Raw genomic sequence first — 20770 nt, forward strand, 5'->3', positions numbered from 1 at the left:
TGAAACGCGTTTAACCATGTTTTAATTAACACCCGACAATCCATCGTGGCTTTAGTAACGTCCAGCTATCTCCTTACTAAAAGCAACTACCGAACAACGTCATACTCTACGAGCACACTTAACAGTTATTACTGAACAACAAAACATTGGCAAAATTGTCATAGATATCATAGAGGCCCTATTTTAACGAAGAAGAAGGTACTGCCAACTATCATTCCACCGTGTACCGAGACTACCGAGGTGTTGATAAGATGACCGCCCGCCGCTGTATGTTTATATTAATTGAATAATCGCTACTCATTTCTTTAACTGTTTCTTTAGTTCAAAAACATTATTTTTCTCGCATTTGTGACCAGGAAAATTAATACCTATAGGGACTGCTATGCGTTGTCAGCATTCCGCGCGGCTACGGAAGGCCCGACGCATAGCTCGCTCTTTAGTTGTCTCCCGGTCGTGATTGGTGAAATACACGTATTAATTAGTACTGCCGCATTTCATATTATATACTCCCAGATATCCTATAGTGGTGACCCCGAATGAACATTAATGGAGTGCACCTTGAACTTTTACGGCAGTGAATTATAATATTATTTTGCATACAGACTTAAGTAATAATTATTTTATGGGGATCTGGTTGAGTTAAATTCGTAATCGTCTTGAGTGCGCGTGTGTTTGCGTGTGCTATCGGGCAGACAACTCCCCGGCTCCAGGGTCATCGGAAGCAAATTTAAGAGGTGTAGCAGAATGTCTCCGACACCACCAACCCCACAAACAACAACTATTGAATTATCCGCTATATCATTAGCTGCAAAGATACCTGATTTTTGGCAGGACCAGCCGCGACTATGGTTTTTGCAGGTGGAAGCTATTTTAGCACAACAAAAGGCAGGTGATCAATCAAACTACAATATGGTCATCGCAAAATTAGGAAAGCAAGCAATTCAGCAAGTTGCGGATATCCTTGAGAAGCCGCCTAGTGAGAACAAATTCGATACTCTGAAGGCCAGATTGCTTAGTGTTTACGAGGAGACAGAAGCGAAGAGGTTACAGCAATTGATGTCAGACATGGAATTGGGTGAGCAACGACCATCTCAGCTACTGAGGAGAATGCGTGACCTTGCGCGTGATAAAATTCCGGACGACACTTTAATCTATTTTTGGCAAGGTCATCTACCACCATCGGTAAGGGCAGTCGTAGCGTCAGCAGAATCAAAAAACTTAGAAAGCCTTGCAAGTATTGCCGACAAGGTCATGGAGACGTTTAAACCGAATGAAGTCGCCTCAATTCAGACAACATCGCGCCAAAGTTCACCGAATGATTTTATAACGGCGGAATTAGCGAAGATTAACAGCCGCATCAGTGAATTAGCCAGCTCTAGTGGACGAGGTAGGAGCCGAAGGAGGAACCGCAGCCAGGGACGTGCACGTAGTCGCTCACGCAACAACAGCCGCTCTGGGAGGACCCCTAACAGCCCTGATTGGTTGTGTTTCTACCATTACCGATACAAGACCAAGGCTAATAAGTGCGTGCAGCCATGCAGCTGGAAAGGACAGTCGCCGACGGGAAACTAGACACCGTGCAGACGTTTTCGGCGGAACCCTGCACCTTGGTAAATAATTATCGCCTTAGTGTAATAGATAGAAACTCTGGTTTTAAATTTTTGGTCGATACAGGCGCAAATGTGAGTGTAATTCCAAAAAACTTTAAATTTGCGAAAGACTCTTTACAATCCGTTAAAAATTGCAAGTTATACGCCGCGAATAACACTGAGATTAAGTCATATGGATACGTCACATTAACGTTAAATTTGAATTTGAGACGTACTTTTAAGTGGAATTTTATTGTATGTGATGTTAAACAACCTATTATTGGGGCAGATTTTTTGCATAATTATAGACTCATTGTGGATTTGTATGGCAAAAAGTTAGTTGATAATTTGACAAGTATTTATGTAATTGGTACGATCATAAACCATACTGACTCATCAATTAATTTAATTAGTACGGATAATAAGGCATATCATTTGTTGCACAAGTACCCAGAACTTTTAAAGCCGTTGTCGTTTATCGAGGCACCTAAACACAATATTTATCATCATATAGAGACGACAGGGCCTCCGATACATCAAAGAACTAGACCGCTGCCTCCTGATAGGTACGAAAAAGCAAAAAAGGAATTTCAAACAATGGTGGAGATGGGCATTTGCAGGCCATCTAAGAGTCCGTGGTCTAGTCCTTTGCATATTGTTCCTAAAAAAGATGGAGAGATTCGTCCGTGTGGCGATTACAGAGCTCTGAACGCGGTCACGAAACCGGATCGTTACCCTATTGCGAGAGTACACGACTTCACCTATCTACTAGCAGGTAAGTCCATATTTTCTTGTGTAGATATTCGTAGAGCTTATCATAACATCATGGTACATCCTGAAGACGTGGAGAAGACGGCCATTACGACTCCGTTTGGGTTGTACGAGTTCCCTAGAATGAGTTTCGGCCTAAGAAACGCTTGCCAGACTTTCCAGCGTTTTATGAATAACACCGTTTTAAGAGATTTTGATTTTGTGTATTGTTATTTAGATGACATACTTGTTGCTTCTCTCTCAGAGGAAGAACACGACGGTCATCTCGAACAGTTATTTAAAAGGCTTAGCAAATTTGGTATCACCATCAATCTACAGAAATGTACGTTTAAAGAGAAGAAATTAGAATTCCTAGGTTACGAGATATCAACTGAAGGTTTTAGACCACTGGAAAGTAAGGTTCAAGCTATTAAAGACTATCCTAAACCGCAAACAGTTAATCAGTTGCGAACATTTTTAGGCATGATTAACTTTTATAGACCACATTTGCCACACGCGGTACAACATCAAGAATTATTACTTAGGTACATTCACAAAGCTAAACGTAACGACAAAACACCTATAGTGTGGACACAGGAAGCTGACGAAGCGTTCCGACAATGTAAGATTAGCTTAGAAAATGCTGCTATGCTAGCATACCCACTTGCCACGGTACCTATTTCTTTATTTGCAGACTCTAGCAACACGTGCGTTGGTTCTGTTATACAACAATATGTTGACGGTAATTGGAAACCCTTAGCTTATTTTTCTAAGAAGCTAACTTCTGCACAAATGAAATACAGTACTTACGATAAAGAACTACTAGCTATTTATTTGTCTGTACAACATTTTAGGTATCTGCATGAAGGCAGAGAACTAATTATTTTTACAGATCATAAACCTTTGATATATGCTTTTAGTAAATTGAATAGCGACAGTAACAAAGAGATTCCTAGACGAACAAGACAGTTACTTTTCATAAGTGAGTTTACTACTGATATAAGACATATACAGGGTAAGGACAACGTAGTTGCCGATGCATTATCTAGAATAGAGACTGTTGCTCTTCAAAATATTGCGATCGATTATTTCATGTTATCGAAGGCACAGAAAAATGATGACGAGTTAAAAACTTTATTGCAAAATGATAAATTACAATTTAAAGAGATAATGTTGCCTAATTGCACTTATACTGTTTACTGTGAATTATCTACAGGTAATGCGAGACCGTACATTCCTGAGCAATTTCGTCGCGATGTTTTCAAAAGTGTTCATAATTTAAGTCATCCAGGTGTACGAACGTCACGTAAGATGGTTTCTAACAGGTTTTTCTGGACAAACATGAACAAAGATGTAGGTCTTTGGGCCAAAACCTGCGTTGCATGCCAGAAATCCAAGGTCGCGCGACACACCAAATCGACTCCAGGTAAGTATCCAGAGGTAGACAGATTCGAGCACATACATGTAGATCTGGTCGGACCTTTACCAACGTCATCTGAAGGTTGTAGGTATTTGCTTACTATAATAGACCGTGCCACCGGTTGGCCTGAAGCGTTCCCATTGCAGGACATAACGGCAGAAACAGTAGCACAAACAATATATGACGGTTGGATAGTTCGATTCGGGTGTCCAGTTACTTTAACTAGTGATCAAGGTAAACAATTTGAAAGTAACCTTTTCCGACAGTTAATGAAGTACATAGGAACGGAAAAGCTTAGAACTACACCATACCACCCGGAGAGTAATTCTGTCCTTGAACGCTGGCATAGATCTTTGAAAGCAGCGTTGCAAGCACGCATTAATAGTACCTCATGGGTTACTGAGCTAAACACCGTTTTATTAGGTCTCCGTACAGTACCTAGATTGGATACTGGTGTTAGTGCCGCTCAATTGGTTTATGGTTGTTCCATACGTTTACCAGCCGAATTTTTTTGTAATGTCGATAGAAATGTAACTGAACCACATTCCATGTTAAGTAAAATTAAAGAGAAAATACGGAATTTGACACCGAGACCATATTGTCATCATAGTAGTAATAACAAATTCTTTGTTAGTCCTGACCTTAAAACTTGTAGTTATGTATTTGTTCGTCGAATTGTAAAAACATCCTTACAAACGCCTTACGAAGGGCCATATAAAGTAATTTCAAGGAATGACAAGGTTTTCAAAATTCAATTGGAAGACCGTGAAGTAAATATGTCAATTGACAGGTTAAAACCTGCGTATTTACTAAATGAAAAAGTGAATTCATCACAAAAAAGAATTACTCCAAGTACACCACAAGCGAGTAGCGGAATCGCTCCACCTATGCCTAGCGTCGCACCCTATGTGACGCGTAGTGGTCGGATGGTTAAGAAATCTGTTCGATTTTGTGATGAATAAACTTAATCAGAGTTAGTATTAGGTTATATTTTTGCAATTAAGTATTTTAATGCAACAACATGTAATTTAGATTGCATGATTTTATTAGAAAATATTCAGAACAATTTGCACTTCACTTTAAGCAGCGAAACATATAATACCTAACTAATTATGGGTAACTACGGTAGCAAGAAAGATTCGGATAATACAGATAAATCAAGTACGTTGACGGCAGAAGCATCAATTAACGTTCCGGGATAGCTACCCAGTTGAATACATTTAGTATTGTTTTAGTAGTAATTGTTATAATTCTACTAGTATTTTTGCTGTACTACTTTTATAGTAGTTGCAAAAGGAAGATGAACAAATGGTTCACCAGACGAGTCCAGGTCCTGGCACAGGATCAGTTGACTTCAGGAGTTAAGGCCACTTCAAGTCAGCCTCAACAAATATTTTTAAAGGTTTAAAGTGCAGTGCGGATTATTATTATTGTGTATAAGTGTCAAAATTATTGTGCTAAAATCATTTTAGTTTTAAGCCAATGAAATTCTATTTTTAGATTGGTATTGAGTACTTACCTACAATTCATTGTACCTATTCTAGAGTCAACTTTATTACAACATTGTACTTAATAAACGTAAGTAATCATGTTACATTGTGTTCTGTTATCGCTCGCTCTTGAATTCCAGGTAGGAGCAGCGCGGTATTGTTTACGAGGCACATTTTTATTTAAATTAAAAGTACAGTCAGATATAATTTAAAATTGATAAGTGGTAACAGACACAATAAAATTAAAAATAAATTAGATTCATTTATTGGTTTTTCACATTGTTTGACTATTTAAAAACATAATTAGATATCTTTAGTTTAAGGTTATTTTTGGAAATTTTTTGTAAATTTTTTTTTTTTTGGGGGGGACGACTATAGGGACTGCTATGCGTTGTCAGCATTCCGCGCGGCTACGGAAGGCCCGACGCATAGCTCGCTCTTTAGTTGTCTCCCGGTCGTGATTGGTGAAATACACGTATTAATTAGTACTGCCGCATTTCATATTATATACTCCCAGATATCCTATAATACCTTATATAGGAAAAAAGACCTTAGCTTTTTGAAATAAAGTTCCGTTCCAGTAGACTGAGACACGATTTTTCACATCGGAACTAGAAAGCATGAAATCTATTAACAGCTTTTGTGATTCACAGCTTTATTAGGTTGGTATAAAGTCTTAAATCAAACAAGCATAGTGACAGTTACGTCTCTTTTATATCGAAGTAATTATGTCAAGGGCTGAAAATAGTCTGATTGCGTTCGGAAATGTTAAATGATTACTTTTTCGCACGTTGTACGGGTCAAACGTAATGATTATATTAAATTTGGCAAATGATTGCAATTGTAGAAATGATGTTAAGGCAATTTTAAGCCATACAACGTGGGTGGTGACGCATTGACGCATTATACAGCGTGTATTTTTGATACGACCACATATTCCACGGGTAGTTAGTATAGACCACATATTTCAAGGGTAAAAATAAACTTTTATGGGGCTGTACCTATCTCCTAAACCATGCGTCTTAGCGCAAAAATAATCAAATTTTTCTTCCCCGTTAGGAAAACCTGAAATAATATTTAACAAACTTAAACAAATGTTATACGTATTCGTGTCGTCATTACAGATTGGATTTTGTATGTAGTGAGTGAGAATTGCGACTCTGTGCACATTTCTGCCCGCAAAACATGGCAGAACTATTTGCTTGGGCTCTACCCTGTCGACGTGTCGGAAGCCGGTGTTGCTCGAAGTAAAAATTCGATCAGGATTCTTATCATACACACAGCGAAGAGGTTAAGAATTGGCAACTGTTTCAACTGCCTTGTTTTGGTCACAGGTGAAAGAAATTCTGTACATTTTTTTACGTAAAAATGAAATGTTAAATACAAAGGCAAAAAAACTTAAATTTTACAACATTGTAACGAGGCTTACATACAAATCATACAAAAGAAATTTGCGTGGTACGACAAAAAGGATGTTACACGCAAATCTCACCACAAAACCTAATAACTCATTTTGTATTTTTAAATATACACACCTAACACTTTACTTAACAAGTGACAACCCTGACGGCTGAACCGAACTTCGAAAATTGAATTTAGTTATCTGCCTCTCTATCGCTCTAATATTCGAGTGATAGAGAGGTAAATACTTAGACGAACGAACACTCCTGCCCAGGGCGCAGCGTTTAAGAAATGAATGAAATTACATATCAGTAAAACTTGAGTCGACGAGAGATGGACAAGGATTGGGCGGTGATACCATCGTGGCACAGTTAGGGTTGGCAGTTTTGATTTACTGAAGAAATTTTATTTACGTGTCACTTGTCGCTTGACTTACGAAAATCTAATAATATCATAATGTAAAGTAATCTATTATAAATAAACTGGTTATATATCAGCCTAAAAGATTTTCACTCATATACACAGAATGTTTTGCTAGTTATGCAAAACAGTATAGAATTTATTATTTTTTGCCATACACATATAATAACGTACTCACATATCTGTCTAATATGTACGTCTGTCTAAAACCTTAACTTTGTAGCTTTGCCATAGTAGGATAGAAAAGGATGCAGGTATTTTAGTTCTTAGCTCAAAAAAAGGCGAGATGGGGTAACACGGGAAGAACATAGCTTATATACGGCTTAATTTGACCATGTTTGTTTTACAAAAACTTTGTAAATTTTGTTTGAAGCGATCGCCTTCAAAATCAAACTGATTTGGTAAGATTTAATTAGTGGAAACCGTTTTCGAGAGAAACCTCGGTTAGGATCGTAAAGCTCATTCTTCCCTCTTAAGGCTCCGGTGTCAATCTTACTTCTTATCACTTTGTAAATCGCTATTTTAGCGTCACTTAACGCAATGATTCAAATAATTTAAATAACCGCTGATGTCCCTTTGACGCTTATCCTATAAGTCATTCTCCTTTTTGGGCCATTTTATTTAAATTTGTACGACATTTTTTTTATTTGATAATTTTTAAGTTTTTTCTATTTGAAATCGCGGGCCCTTTTGATCTTAATTGGAGAAAAATCTTTTCATGAAGTTTTTAACTTTAAAATGCTATAAGAAATCCACAAGGCCAAAAGTATGGAAACAAGGTTGTTAATTAAAACAAGAAATATTACTTTGCTAATCCGCGAGAAAATAACGTGTTAGTCAATCAGTGCTAACCCGTTATACTTACTTGCGTATTTTTACATGCAATTAATGTTCCCACCCTCCCACCGCAAAAATAAATACGCAAATAAATATAACAACCCACCACCAAAAGTACAAAACTCGACACGTGTTTCGCCTCTCTACGAGGCATCCTCAGGAGATGCTGGTGATGTTGACGGTCTGACACCCGACAACTGACTGAGCTGTCTAGAACGGTCGGCCATATTTATACCTTGACCAGTCCCCCTACTGTGCAAGTGTGAGTGAGATGGAAAAATTCGTAATAACGGCGATGACGCAACATTCAACTGTTCGTTAAGAATCATCCCCCTATTGTTGTACCTAATTATTTCCAACTGTTCCAGAACACTCAAACGCAATCCTTTCTCGCAAACATTTAAAATATCAAAAGAATGATTCTCAGGTAAAGCATGGCCACTGTCTATCAAGTGCTTCGCAAAATTTGACTTTTCTGGATGGTTGTGTCTGTATGACGCAACATGCTCCTTATACCTGGTAGTGAAATTACGGCCTGTTTGCCCCACATACACTTTATTACAATTATCACAAGTAAGCTTATAAACTCCAGATTTTTTTCCCTTCTCGATCTTATCTTTCCCATTGCAAAGTTTAGAGTGCAAAGTGTTGTTTGTCCTAAAAGCCACAGGAATGTCGTTAGATTTTAAAATTTTGTAAATTGCATCTGACAATTTGCCAACATAAGTTATGCTCGCTTTGTATTTCTTAATCGGCTCAGAAGATCGTGCAGCATACAACATATTGTTGACTATACTATTTCGCTTTTTTCTGATGATTCCATCCACAACGGACTTATCATAGCCATTCGAAACTGCTAAATGATAAATATTATTTAGTTCAGCTCGATAGTGTTCATCAGAAAGAGGCACAGTCAACATCCGATGCACATAACAATGAAAAGCAGCCAACTTATGCTGCCATGGATGCGTCGAAGAAGCCGGGATAACCGAATCAGTATTTGTAGGCTTATGGTAAATTTGGAAATGATGCCTATTATTCACTCTCGAAATTGTTAAATCCAGAAAATTCAATGAGTTGTCTTGCTCCAGTTCCTTTTTAAACTTGATTTTCGGATGCTTACTATTAAGTTCAGTAATAAAAGTATCCAGTTGGCCCATGCTCCCCGTCCAACAAATAATCAAATCATCTACGTATCTAAAATAATATAATATATTATTACTGCCTACAATGTGCTGGTTCTCAAAATGGTCCATAAAAATATCCGCCATTAAAGGACTCAGCGGAGAACCCATAGCCAAACCATCACTTTGCAAATAATACTGTCCCCCAAATCTGAAATAATTTTGTTTCATACAAATCGCAGTAAGATCTATCAACTCATCTACCTCCAAAAATCCATAAGGATAATATTCCGGTTCGTCCAGTGGTCTCTTACTTGGGTGCTCCAACTTATAATCTAGCTAAGAGGTTGAATTGTATTATTAGACAGGAGTCTCAGTTCCAGCCGAAATATTGTTTGAAGAATAGCTTGCAGTTAATAGAGAAAATAAAAGATATTAACATACCAGAGAATGCTGTCCTTCTTTCATTAGATGTAGACAGTTTGTTTACGAATGTGCCATATGGGGATACTTTGGATATTCTTAGGGGTCTTTTTGAAAAGCAACGGTTGCATCCAGGGGAGGTAGATGAGTTGATAGATCTTACTGCGATTTGTATGAAACAAAATTATTTCAGATTTGGGGGACAGTATTATTTGCAAAGTGATGGTTTGGCTATGGGTTCTCCGCTGAGTCCTTTAATGGCGGATATTTTTATGGACCATTTTGAGAACCAGCACATTGTAGGCAGTAATAATATATTATATTATTTTAGATACGTAGATGATTTGATTATTTGTTGGACGGGGAGCATGGGCCAACTGGATACTTTTATTACTGAACTTAATAGTAAGCATCCGAAAATCAAGTTTAAAAAGGAACTGGAGCAAGACAACTCATTGAATTTTCTGGATTTAACAATTTCGAGAGTGAATAATAGGCATCATTTCCAAATTTACCGTAAGCCTACACATACTGATTCGGTTATCCCGGCTTCTTCGACGCATCCATGGCAGCATAAGTTGGCTGCTTTTCATTGTTATGTGCATCGGATGTTGACTGTGCCTCTTTCTGATGAACACTATCGAGCTGAACTAAATAATATTTATCATTTAGCAGTTTCGAATGGCTATGATAAGTCCGTTGTGGATGGAATCATCAGAAAAAAACGAAATAGTATAGTCAACAATATGTTGTATGCTGCACGATCTTCTGAGCCGATTAAGAAATACAAAGCGAGCATAACTTATGTTGGCAAATTGTCAGATGCAATTTACAAAATTTTAAAATCTAACGACATTCCTGTGGCTTTTAGGACAAACAACACTTTGCACTCTAAACTTTGCAATGGGAAAGATAAGATCGAGAAGGGAAAAAAATCTGGAGTTTATAAGCTTACTTGTGATAATTGTAATAAAGTGTATGTGGGGCAAACAGGCCGTAATTTCACTACCAGGTATAAGGAGCATGTTGCGTCATACAGACACAACCATCCAGAAAAGTCAAATTTTGCGAAGCACTTGATAGACAGTGGCCATGCTTTACCTGAGAATCATTCTTTTGATATTTTACATGTTTGCGAGAAAGGATTGCGTTTGAGTGTTCTGGAACAGTTGGAAATAATTAGGTACAACAATAGGGGGATGATTCTTAACGAACAGTTGAATGTTGCGTCATCGCCGTTATTACGAATTTTTCCATCTCACTCACACTTGCACAGTAGGGGGACTGGTCAAGGTATAAATATGGCCGACCGTTCTAGACAGCTCAGTCAGTTGTCGGGTGTCAGACCGTCAACATCACCAGCATCTCCTGAGGATGCCTCGTAGAGAGGCGAAACACGTGTCGAGTTTTGTACTTTTGGTGGTGGGTTGTTATATTTATTTGCGTATTTATTTTTGCGGTGGGAGGATGGGAACATTAATTGCATGTAAAAATACGCAAGTAAGTATAACGGGTTAGCACTGATTGACTAACACGTTATTTTCTCGCGGATTAGCAAAGTAATATTTCTTGTTTTAATTAGCATGGATTTCCGCAAAGTAACGCCTGATTCTATTAATTAACAAGGTTGTTCCCTTTAATATCTCATGTTTCTATCTTTATATCCTAAAACTTACATCAGGCAACCCCAAAACATTGAAAATACTAGCTAAATATCAAAACATCCTAAAATATTGTAAAATAAGATTTTTTTTTTTAATTTAAAAGTTACATAATTATACCATTTTAATTGCCTTAAGTACAAAATGTTTTAACTGGCAACTATCGTAGCCAGAATTTGAGTTATTAACTTTTAAAATGTTCTATTATTAATTTTACCATTTTGTTTTTTAATTGTCAATGAGTAGTATAAATTCCATTGCTTAAAAATGCATCCTTTTTTATTGTAATACAAGCTTGTTTGCCACAGACGTGGTATAAAAAAAAAAAGCTTGCCCATCCTTTTGGCCGGGAGTGTGCATTGTGCAATTCTAAATAAAAAGGCCCATTTGAGTCAGTTGGCAGCCCTGTTCACGCCCGGAGCCGCTCTTTTGTCTTTACCAAAATATTGAAGTGACGGCAACAATTGTCCAAAATGGCAATTAACTGCACAAGTGTCATAATTGTCATAAATGTTATCGATTTGCACATATTTTAAACCGGTATGCGCTGGTTAAAATACCTGCTGGCTTTTCGTAATTCCTTAATGTATTTAACGGCAAAAATGTTTAAACAAAAAACTGACAAAACGTTTCGACGGCTGGTTAATACATTATTCTACTAAGATATGGTAAGTACTTGATGTATATTAAAAGTAGGTAACATTAAACTACTTTGAAGTGAATTTGATTTGATGTATTAAGATACTGAACCTAAAATAACAAAGGTATATTGATACAATATTTTCTTAAAATCATTCTACTAAATTTAGTAGGATGGATGATATTATGAATAATAGAAAAATTATTGACTATTTTATATAGCACTGATTTAAAGTTTAAATCACGAAAGTTTAAATTTTAAACTTTCGTGATTTTTACACATTTTTAAATTATAAAAACGGGACTTAATCGCGTTTTAAATTTATCTCCGACGTTTCGAGGACGGCGTTGTCCCCGTGGTCTCGGAGAAGACTGGCTAAAGTAGACATCAACATCTTCTAGTCGCGCGAGTTTTTCGAACTACCCAATACGCGATTAAGCCCCGTTTCAATAATTTAAAAATATATCACATACCACCAACTTAAAAATACGTATATTCCTAGATACAATTTATTTACTAGTACCAATAGTCAAGTAAACGTATATTAAATGAATATTTCCAACATTCTACCAAAAACCACAAACCGCACAAGAGTAAATGCAAAAATTATAGCCGTTTTCGTCAAGTAGCATCTAATGAGTGCTCGGGGCCTCCAACACGTGCTGTAACATGTGGCCATCTTGAAAAAAAAAACCCGTCATATGGCGGGAAAAAACACCTCCGCATCGACCAACTTAATAAATGCGCTCGGAAAAATATGGAACTAGCGAGCTTACTGAACATTCTAAAAGAGATTCGTTGATACCCGCGCCGCCGCGAGCTGCAAAATTAAGTTTGTATTAAACGAAGGAAGTGATTTTACGGACATATTCTTATGAAAAAGGATGTATTAATTTATGTAATTGTTAGAAACATAACCCTTTTTTAAACATGTGTGTTGGGTTTGATTAACTCTTTTGTCGGTTTAAATTCGAGTTTGTTTTGATTGGTCGGTCGTTATTTTTAGAGGTGTATCCGGTGGTTGACTTCCGCTTTAGATATTGAGGAGGTGGAATTAGAAATTTCTATTTACACACATGTAAATAGAAAAATTACACGTTAGAAATCACTCCCTTTTTCAGTCAAGGCCGAAATTAATATACCTACCTATTCCGTTTTTTCATAACAAATGAAAAAAGTAAAGTTTTAAGGGGAAATAGGTAGTTAATCCGCCAAAATCGTGTATAAAGCGATTTTGAAAACAAAACTAGAAAAAAAGGAAACATAAGGTGTTTTAACCTACCTATCAGTATTAAGTAAAAATGTGAAAAAAACTGTCAGTTTGCACCGCTAAACCGATTTAGATGAAATTTCCTGTGGAGAAAGTTTAAGGCCCAGGAAAGTACATAGGATATTTATTAATCTACCATCATCACTATTCCACTAGCTAGTATTTTATATATAATCATAGCTTTGATTGTAGGTCTAATAAGTTTTTGGAAATAACCTTTTTAGTACAAGGTTTTATTGCTAACCGACTGCGGTTGTACAGGCAACTATACTCATCGAGACACTTTCAAAAAAACCCCAAACACAATTAGGTTGCGTTCTTTTATCACAGTGTTTCTACGGCCACCTCTTGTCTCCATCATCACATCAGCTCGATGGTACCATAATATTGCATTGTCACTCGACTTACATATGTATGCAAAGTTTCAGCTTCATCGGAAACCAGGAAGAGGGTCAAATTTAATTTGCAAGATTTGACCTGTACAAACATACATAGATACATTGCAAGTTAAATAAAAGCTTATAAAAAGAAAAAGGAAGGCACCTAAATTGAAAAAAAAAATAGATCCTATATTTCAAGGAATGTGGTCAATTAATCCAACTAAAGTAAAATATATGAAACATTTCCAACAAAACGTCAGACCCAATTAAGCTATCACCATCATAAATATGACAAAATAAATATGATCCTTTTGTTTACAATCACCATTATCTTTTATTTCTTTTTTAGACCTCACATATAGATTCCCATGGTTTTACAAATTTGCCCCAGAAATTTATGCAAAGTGCCCTATAACGGTCATAATCGGTGCCTTTTGGTGTTAAATCTGATGATTTGGTTCTATTCTATATCAATTGAATGGTCACAGCAGGGTGGCTGTGGAACCCTTGCGATATTTTTTTGCTTTTATGACTGAGATGTTAAACTGATTGTGGATGGTATGAAAATTAGCTAAAAATTTATAAATACTTCACTTCTCAATAATTTCTAGCCCTTAAAAAATCAACACTAAATTATAAGGGAGTTCATATCGAAATATTTTTTTTTCTTACATTTTTAATGACCATTACGAATTACGTTCAATGGTAAAATTGACAAATCTAAAGTAGTAATACCATGGATTAATGAATTAAGCGTTCAGGGTATTTTGTATTTTCAGGTTCAGCCCGCGTTATCGGATATAAAAAATTATGATAAAAATTATTATATATATTTTTAATAATAATTCAGCCTGTATATATATATATATATATATATATATATAGCGCGAGAGGGCTTGAGCTATAGTCCCCACGCTGGCTCAATACAGGTTGGGGACGTCACATACATCTTTGAATTTCTTCGCGGATATACGAGTATACCTACAAATTTCCTCACGATGTTTCCCTTCACCGGAAAGCTAGTGGTAAATATCAAATGATATTCCGTAAATAAGTTCCGTAAAACTAATTAGTACAAGCCAGGATTAAATACAGTCCTTACTAATTTAATATCACCTCCAAATAAAAGCCGTATAAACGCAAAATTAAAACAATTATCTTTTAGCACCGGAAGACCTCATTCAAATCCCGTAACCCAATAAATCAAAGAAAGAAAGACCACCAAATACACCTAAACAATATGCAACCTATTCATATGACACAGCGGGACCTTTTCTGAAAACCACCACAGACCATGACCCTTAATACCTTTTAATAAAGTTTAACTTTACGCAAAATTATGAAGTATCATTTATAAATTATAAGGGCGTATGTACACATGCGACTAATACATTTATACTCCATTTGGAAGTCTTTTGTTATATGACATTGTTGAAAGAGTTTTATTGTATAGTTAATAGTGCGATTTTGTGGTTTTATAACTGTTGTCCAAGAGAATTAGTCGTATTGTTTTTTTTTTTTTTAATTTAGACGCTGGGCGTGAAAGCGGCTTGATCACAAAAGGATTATAAATAGAATATAGCTTTTATGAGGGAAATATTTTTTATTCACGGTGTCTTTTTTTATATAATATTCATTAAAAATAGATCATTTTTTTAATGTGATCTTTGATGATATCTTCGCAAAAAAGGATTTGAATATTATTTTTAATTTCACGGCAGCGAATGTAATTAATATAGTGCTAACTGCAGTTTTGAAATAAAAAAAATAAAAATAAAGTTTTAGTAATGCTGCTAGTGACATCAGTTCTGGGGCCCATTTCTCGAACGGTATTAGACTAAATAAAATTAGTCAAAAAAAATTATCTAATTACAATATATTAGTTAATTATTAATTAGTTAGTATTAGTAATTACTAATATTATTAAATAGTAGTGTTCATAGTGAGATATATCCAAGGACACACCTGTATACATGTTTGTTCTATTGTTGTTTCTTGTATGATAGTTTCTGTGTTATCTCCTAAATATAAAAAAAAAAAATTGTCTACGAACTGTCAAATCGTATGGGTTACCATGGCAATGCACTAATAATATTAGACTAATACCGCTCGAGAAATCGGCCCCTGGCTTGCAGAAATACAGGTATACCTACTAATATATTAAGAATTTAAATCAGTGATTGGCTCCAGCAAGTTATGTTGATACATAGACCAAATATAGCGATGTTTCATTCAGTAAATGTATATATTAGTAAGGTATTTACTTACTCTTGCTTTGAAAACACCTTTTAAACGCATGGTTGTTTTATGCGATCAACGCAGCATTGAACGCATGCGATCAACGGAATGTAGGAAAAATGACATTTTACATTAGATGATCTAATTTCAATGTATTGTTTGCGCGGTATACGCAGCGGTAAGCGTATTGTCATTTTTCATACATTACGTTCCGTTAACGCATGCGTTCAACGCTGTATTTATTGCAAAAAACAACGGCGCGCTTTAGAGCATATATGTGACGTTATCTATGAATAGGGACCTTATTGTCGATGGCGCTTTCGCCGTTATAAACGATGCTCCAATACATATACAACGCTGCGCGACGCAGTGCGGCGTAAGCGCCATCGACAATAAGGTCCCTTTTCATAGATAATACCACATATGTCAGAGAGTACGTAGTGTATGGATATGGAGAGCCTTTAAGAGCAATGAGGACGGCCGTTTCTCGATACCAATGTAGTCGACATTTTCCTTTCTGAATATTGACATTATAGAAAATATTTTTAAATAATTTGATGTATATTAACCATTTTTATGCCCCTACTTTTGTCTTTTTAGATTTTTTCGTTACTGTAAAAATTAGGAGCGAAAAACTAATACTTGTAATGATAAAAAATTCTAAAAAAATCATAGCTGTGGTTGATATACTTGATATACAAGAAATTATGTCAAAATATTTTCGAGAATGTTAATATCCAGAGACGAAAAAGAGGAGGAGGAGGAGTGGTAGTTATCTACCACGAAACTGTGAAGCAACGATTATTTGAATTCAGAACTATCGCCCTGCTGAAGGAATAAAGATCTGCAGGCGATTCATTCTGAAAGAGGCAAGTATCTGACTTTGTCGATATATCTGTCATTATTTTTGATGAAATAGTACATTACTATAGAGGCCGGCAACCCCGTTTCTTGCCGAGATATGTATAGTGCTTTTCTCAAACTTGCAATTAAAACAAAAAAATTGTAGTCAATTTGTTTTGTGGCGACCTACTCGGCTCGCCACTCTACTAGCGGTGTACAACCTTACGCGCGTAAGTCCGCGCGGCTGCGCGATGCGCCACCGCCGTTGCTTAGCAACCAATAATATATGTACAACAAATCCCCGTACCAAGCTAACTGAAGCTAGTTGATGATTGGATGCCAAGACGTTGTGTCACAATTTGACGTTAAAAAACAAAAGAAGGTTGCTTTACAGTCCTAGGTGTGTAAGGCAGTATGAAATTCCTTTACATATCATCTTCACTCATCGCACCTGATATGTAGTATTTCCGGACATAATTTGACGTAAGTCATGTCATCATTTCATAGCAAGTTTGAGAAAGTAAGATCATTATATACTATCAGAAATCTAACTCGAGTGTTTACATTCCCCACCTCAGATAGACCGTATCTCTTTTACACTACGTTTAATTGTATGAAAAAGCGATTTCGCTTGAATCTTCCGCTTGTCTTAAGGCTGGAAATAAAATTTAAATGACGACTTGACCAAAACTACCAGTGGCAGTGAAATGAAATAACTTCACAGACCACCAAACCACTTCAATAGTTCAATCATTTTTTCCAGAAGAATAACAAAATCGGAATCCGTGTGAAATCTTTTTTTGTCATTTTCGAGTTAATAGTAAGTTCAAATATTTAATGTTATGTTAGGCAAACACTTGAGTTAGTCAAGAGGGTGAGGGTGTCAGGCTGTTTGCTGTAGCTACCGTACCTGGTAAACTATTTTTTTCCCCTTTATTGATGAAAAACTTAAATAGTTTGTGATGTGTAACGTGTAACTTTAATAATGTGTTATTGGTTTTTTTAATTGCATGTTCATACCTAATAAAACTGAAGTAGGTAAGTATATTTTCAAAATTTAACGACATAATTATTAAGTTTTTCTATTAAATGTAAAATGTGAATGGAATTTTAAGTTTGACCTGTATGACCATATAAAAAATCATTTTTGATTAAGGTAAGTTTTTTTTTTAAATTCATTTACTTATATATATGAAGTTACATCGGCTATGATCACTTATCTACCAAACTGCATAGCAGTTTGTTGGCAGAAAACTTATTCTATAAGGTACGCTAAACTAAAACAATATCTTTGAGAAGGCAGTAAAAAAAAACGTCGAAACTGAAGGTATTTTTTTTATAAAATAAAAATAATTAGGATAGGGCAGAGTGGCGCTCTCTTGTGTCAGAGGCCAAGATCCTGTTTGGGTCACTGAGCCAGTGAAGTAGTATTAGTAGTATCAATTAGGTAAAGTTAAGTCTATCAACCACATAAATATGAATATTTTCACCATTTTATTTTATTTTTTTTTATTTTATTTATTCATTTTAATTAACACAGTATAACAGTTAAAACTAAAGCACTGTGAAATTACATATTGAACCTAGACAATCTAGACATGTATAATTGGAAAGAGTTGACATGAAACATCAAAATACTAATTAGAATACAAGTGACACTTATAACACAGAGGAGGGACGAATATCCATCATCTCGCTGAACCTCAGACAATCATCACGCACTGACATCCATCTACTTGCAAACACATCACATTCAGGCGCTGATGCGAGGAGTGAATTCAAGCTGCGTAAAGCTCGAACAAAAGGAGCGTTCCTGCGCGACACAGTTCGGGAACCCGGCACAGATAAAAGACAGCGATTACGAGGCCGAAACTCAAATCTAGAAGGTGTTGGGACAAACAGACGCACTACTTGTGTTGTTAACTCGACACAGTCAGAGTCACCGCGTAAGATATTACAGATTGTAGTGAGAAGTCCCTATAAAAATATAAAGTTTATAGTGATCCTGCCATACTTTGTAGCTACCAAATCGGTACAAACTTACTCTCAACGGACTCTCGTATGATACTTAGACATTGACAGTACCTATAATTGTATCCACCCATACAAAGACAACAATGAGACCTACCCGCGAATCACTTATAAAAATATACGTGTCAGATATAAATTAATACGTCAGGTAGGCTCGTTACGGCGCTTTTAGCACATCACTAGTCATCGTTACGAGGCGATTCGCTTTTTCCCATCGACACTTTGTCGATGACTTTTTATTAGGGTACCTTACTGACTGTTGGGTTACGCAAAAAATATTTCTTGCTCGAAATGGTTTTAAACAATTCGTGTTATAAATAAACTATATTATTTATTATAAAGTATAAAGAAACCTAGACCAAGTTAAAAACCTAGGAATCATAATAGACCGTACTTTATCTTGGATACCCCAGATTGGCGAGGTAAGCAGAAAGATGTTTGCTTCAATGGGTTCACTTCGCCGACTACGTAACTTCTTGCCATTAGCCACCAAAATTGCGCTTGCACAATCCCTTCTTATGCCTATACTAGACTATGCTGACATCAGTTATCTGGATCTTAATGAGGACCAGCTCAACAAACTTGAGCGCTTGCAAAATCTCTGTATTAGATTTATATTTGGACTTCGCAAATTTGACCATATTTCCAACTTCCGTGTCCAGCTCAAGTGGCTCCCTATACGTCTTCGTCGTAATTCTCATATTCTCAATCTTCTTTATAGCGTTCTTTTCAACCCCTCTACTCCCCCATATCTTAAAGAGCGTTTTACATATCTCTCCTCCGTCAGGCCTTCACGGAAATATCTACTTGTTCCCCCTCCATCCTCTACAAAATATTATACTGACTCTTTCACTTTTCGAGCTGTTCGGCTGTGGAACAGCCTGCCCTTAGATATTAGGTGTGCGAAAACTCTTCAAAGCTTTAAAACCCTACTGAAAAATCATTACTTGTCTCTTTCTTAATGTGCCGCTGTGTTATATTATGTATGTATGTATATATATTTAGATATGTATCTAATATTTATTTATTTTAATATAGGTATGTATTGTTATATTTATATGTTTATTTAAATTGTAAATGTACTGTATGTACTGTCTGCTTGATGTATGTGTAATTTTCCTATTCCTCTAATTCATTCGTGCGCTACCTGTTCTAAAAACTTACTGTTCTTTATATCCTGCTACCCTAAGGTTGTCTGGAAGAGATCGCTTACAGCGATAAGACCGCCTGTTGCTACCTTTCTTTACATTGTAAATCTGTTTTTTTTTTTAATTTGTCTTCTTTGTGGTGCAATAAAGAATATTTACTTACTTACTTACTTACTTATAACTAACTAATTTTACAGTAATTTACAAACTTAAAAACTAATACAAACTGTATCAAAATAAAACATATATATAAATAATTTATTTTTTTAAGTATGTGTGCTACGAATTGACAAAAACTATCGTTTTTGTACTACCCAACACAATTCCCGAGACAATCACAAAGATATAAAACCAACTCAAAAGACTAGCCTTGAATTAATTTGTAATTAAGTAAAACTTATATACTCTAGCAAGCCAATTTTTTCAATAACAGTTTTGAATGTTTCACGGTTAGTTTCACTAGACTTAAATCGACCGGGATATTAACCGCGATTACCTTTTATTTTATATTGTGTGTTTTGTTGTTTTGTTTAGTTTTTATGTTGTTGTTGTTTTATATTGTATTGTTGTTTGTTTCAGTAGAAGAAGACGGCAAATTTGAAAAATATAGGCGCGAAGGATCGATTTCCCATAGAATTTTGGCGTATCTTCACTGTACTGGCAAAGTTGACTTGTCAAAAAGTGATTTGATCGACCTAAGCTCAAGCTAAATCTTAGCTTATGGGTTTTCTTTTCTATGACTGTTGTATTAAGGAACCCTGCTAATTGAAAAATAAATCACCCTTAATACAGAATCTAGCCAAGTCATTGTCGGCACCAAAAAGACGGCTTCCTTCCTATGGGCTCCATTTTTTAACTTTTTTCCAATTTTGGGTGGCCACTAACTTTTTACACGGTATCGAATTAAGACTGCGAATATCTGCCATCTCGTTCTTGGCGTAAGCTTTGAAAGAGGATGGAGATAGTTTTATAGGTTTTTCTAGTCCATAAACCCTTGAGTTGTGACTTAATTCTGTTAATATTCAGGCCTTCACGGAAATATCTACTTGTTCCCCCTCCATCCTCTACAAAATATTATACTGACTCTTTCACTTTTCGAGCTGTT

The 20770-nt window shown here is 35.9% G+C and overlaps 1 protein-coding gene across 1 annotated transcript; it reads left to right on the forward strand.

Moving 5' to 3' along the window:
• The first annotated feature begins 744 nt into the window (after positions 1-744).
• LOC133516383 (uncharacterized) lies at positions 745-1572 on the forward strand. The gene has a single exon (XM_061849289.1). The coding sequence runs from the start codon at positions 745-747 to the stop codon at positions 1570-1572; it is 828 nt and encodes a 275-aa protein (XP_061705273.1).
• Positions 1573-20770: the final 19198 nt, after the last annotated feature.

This window comes from Cydia pomonella, chromosome 3, assembly GCF_033807575.1.
Source record: "Cydia pomonella isolate Wapato2018A chromosome 3, ilCydPomo1, whole genome shotgun sequence".
NCBI classification, from domain to species: domain Eukaryota; kingdom Metazoa; phylum Arthropoda; class Insecta; order Lepidoptera; family Tortricidae; genus Cydia; species Cydia pomonella.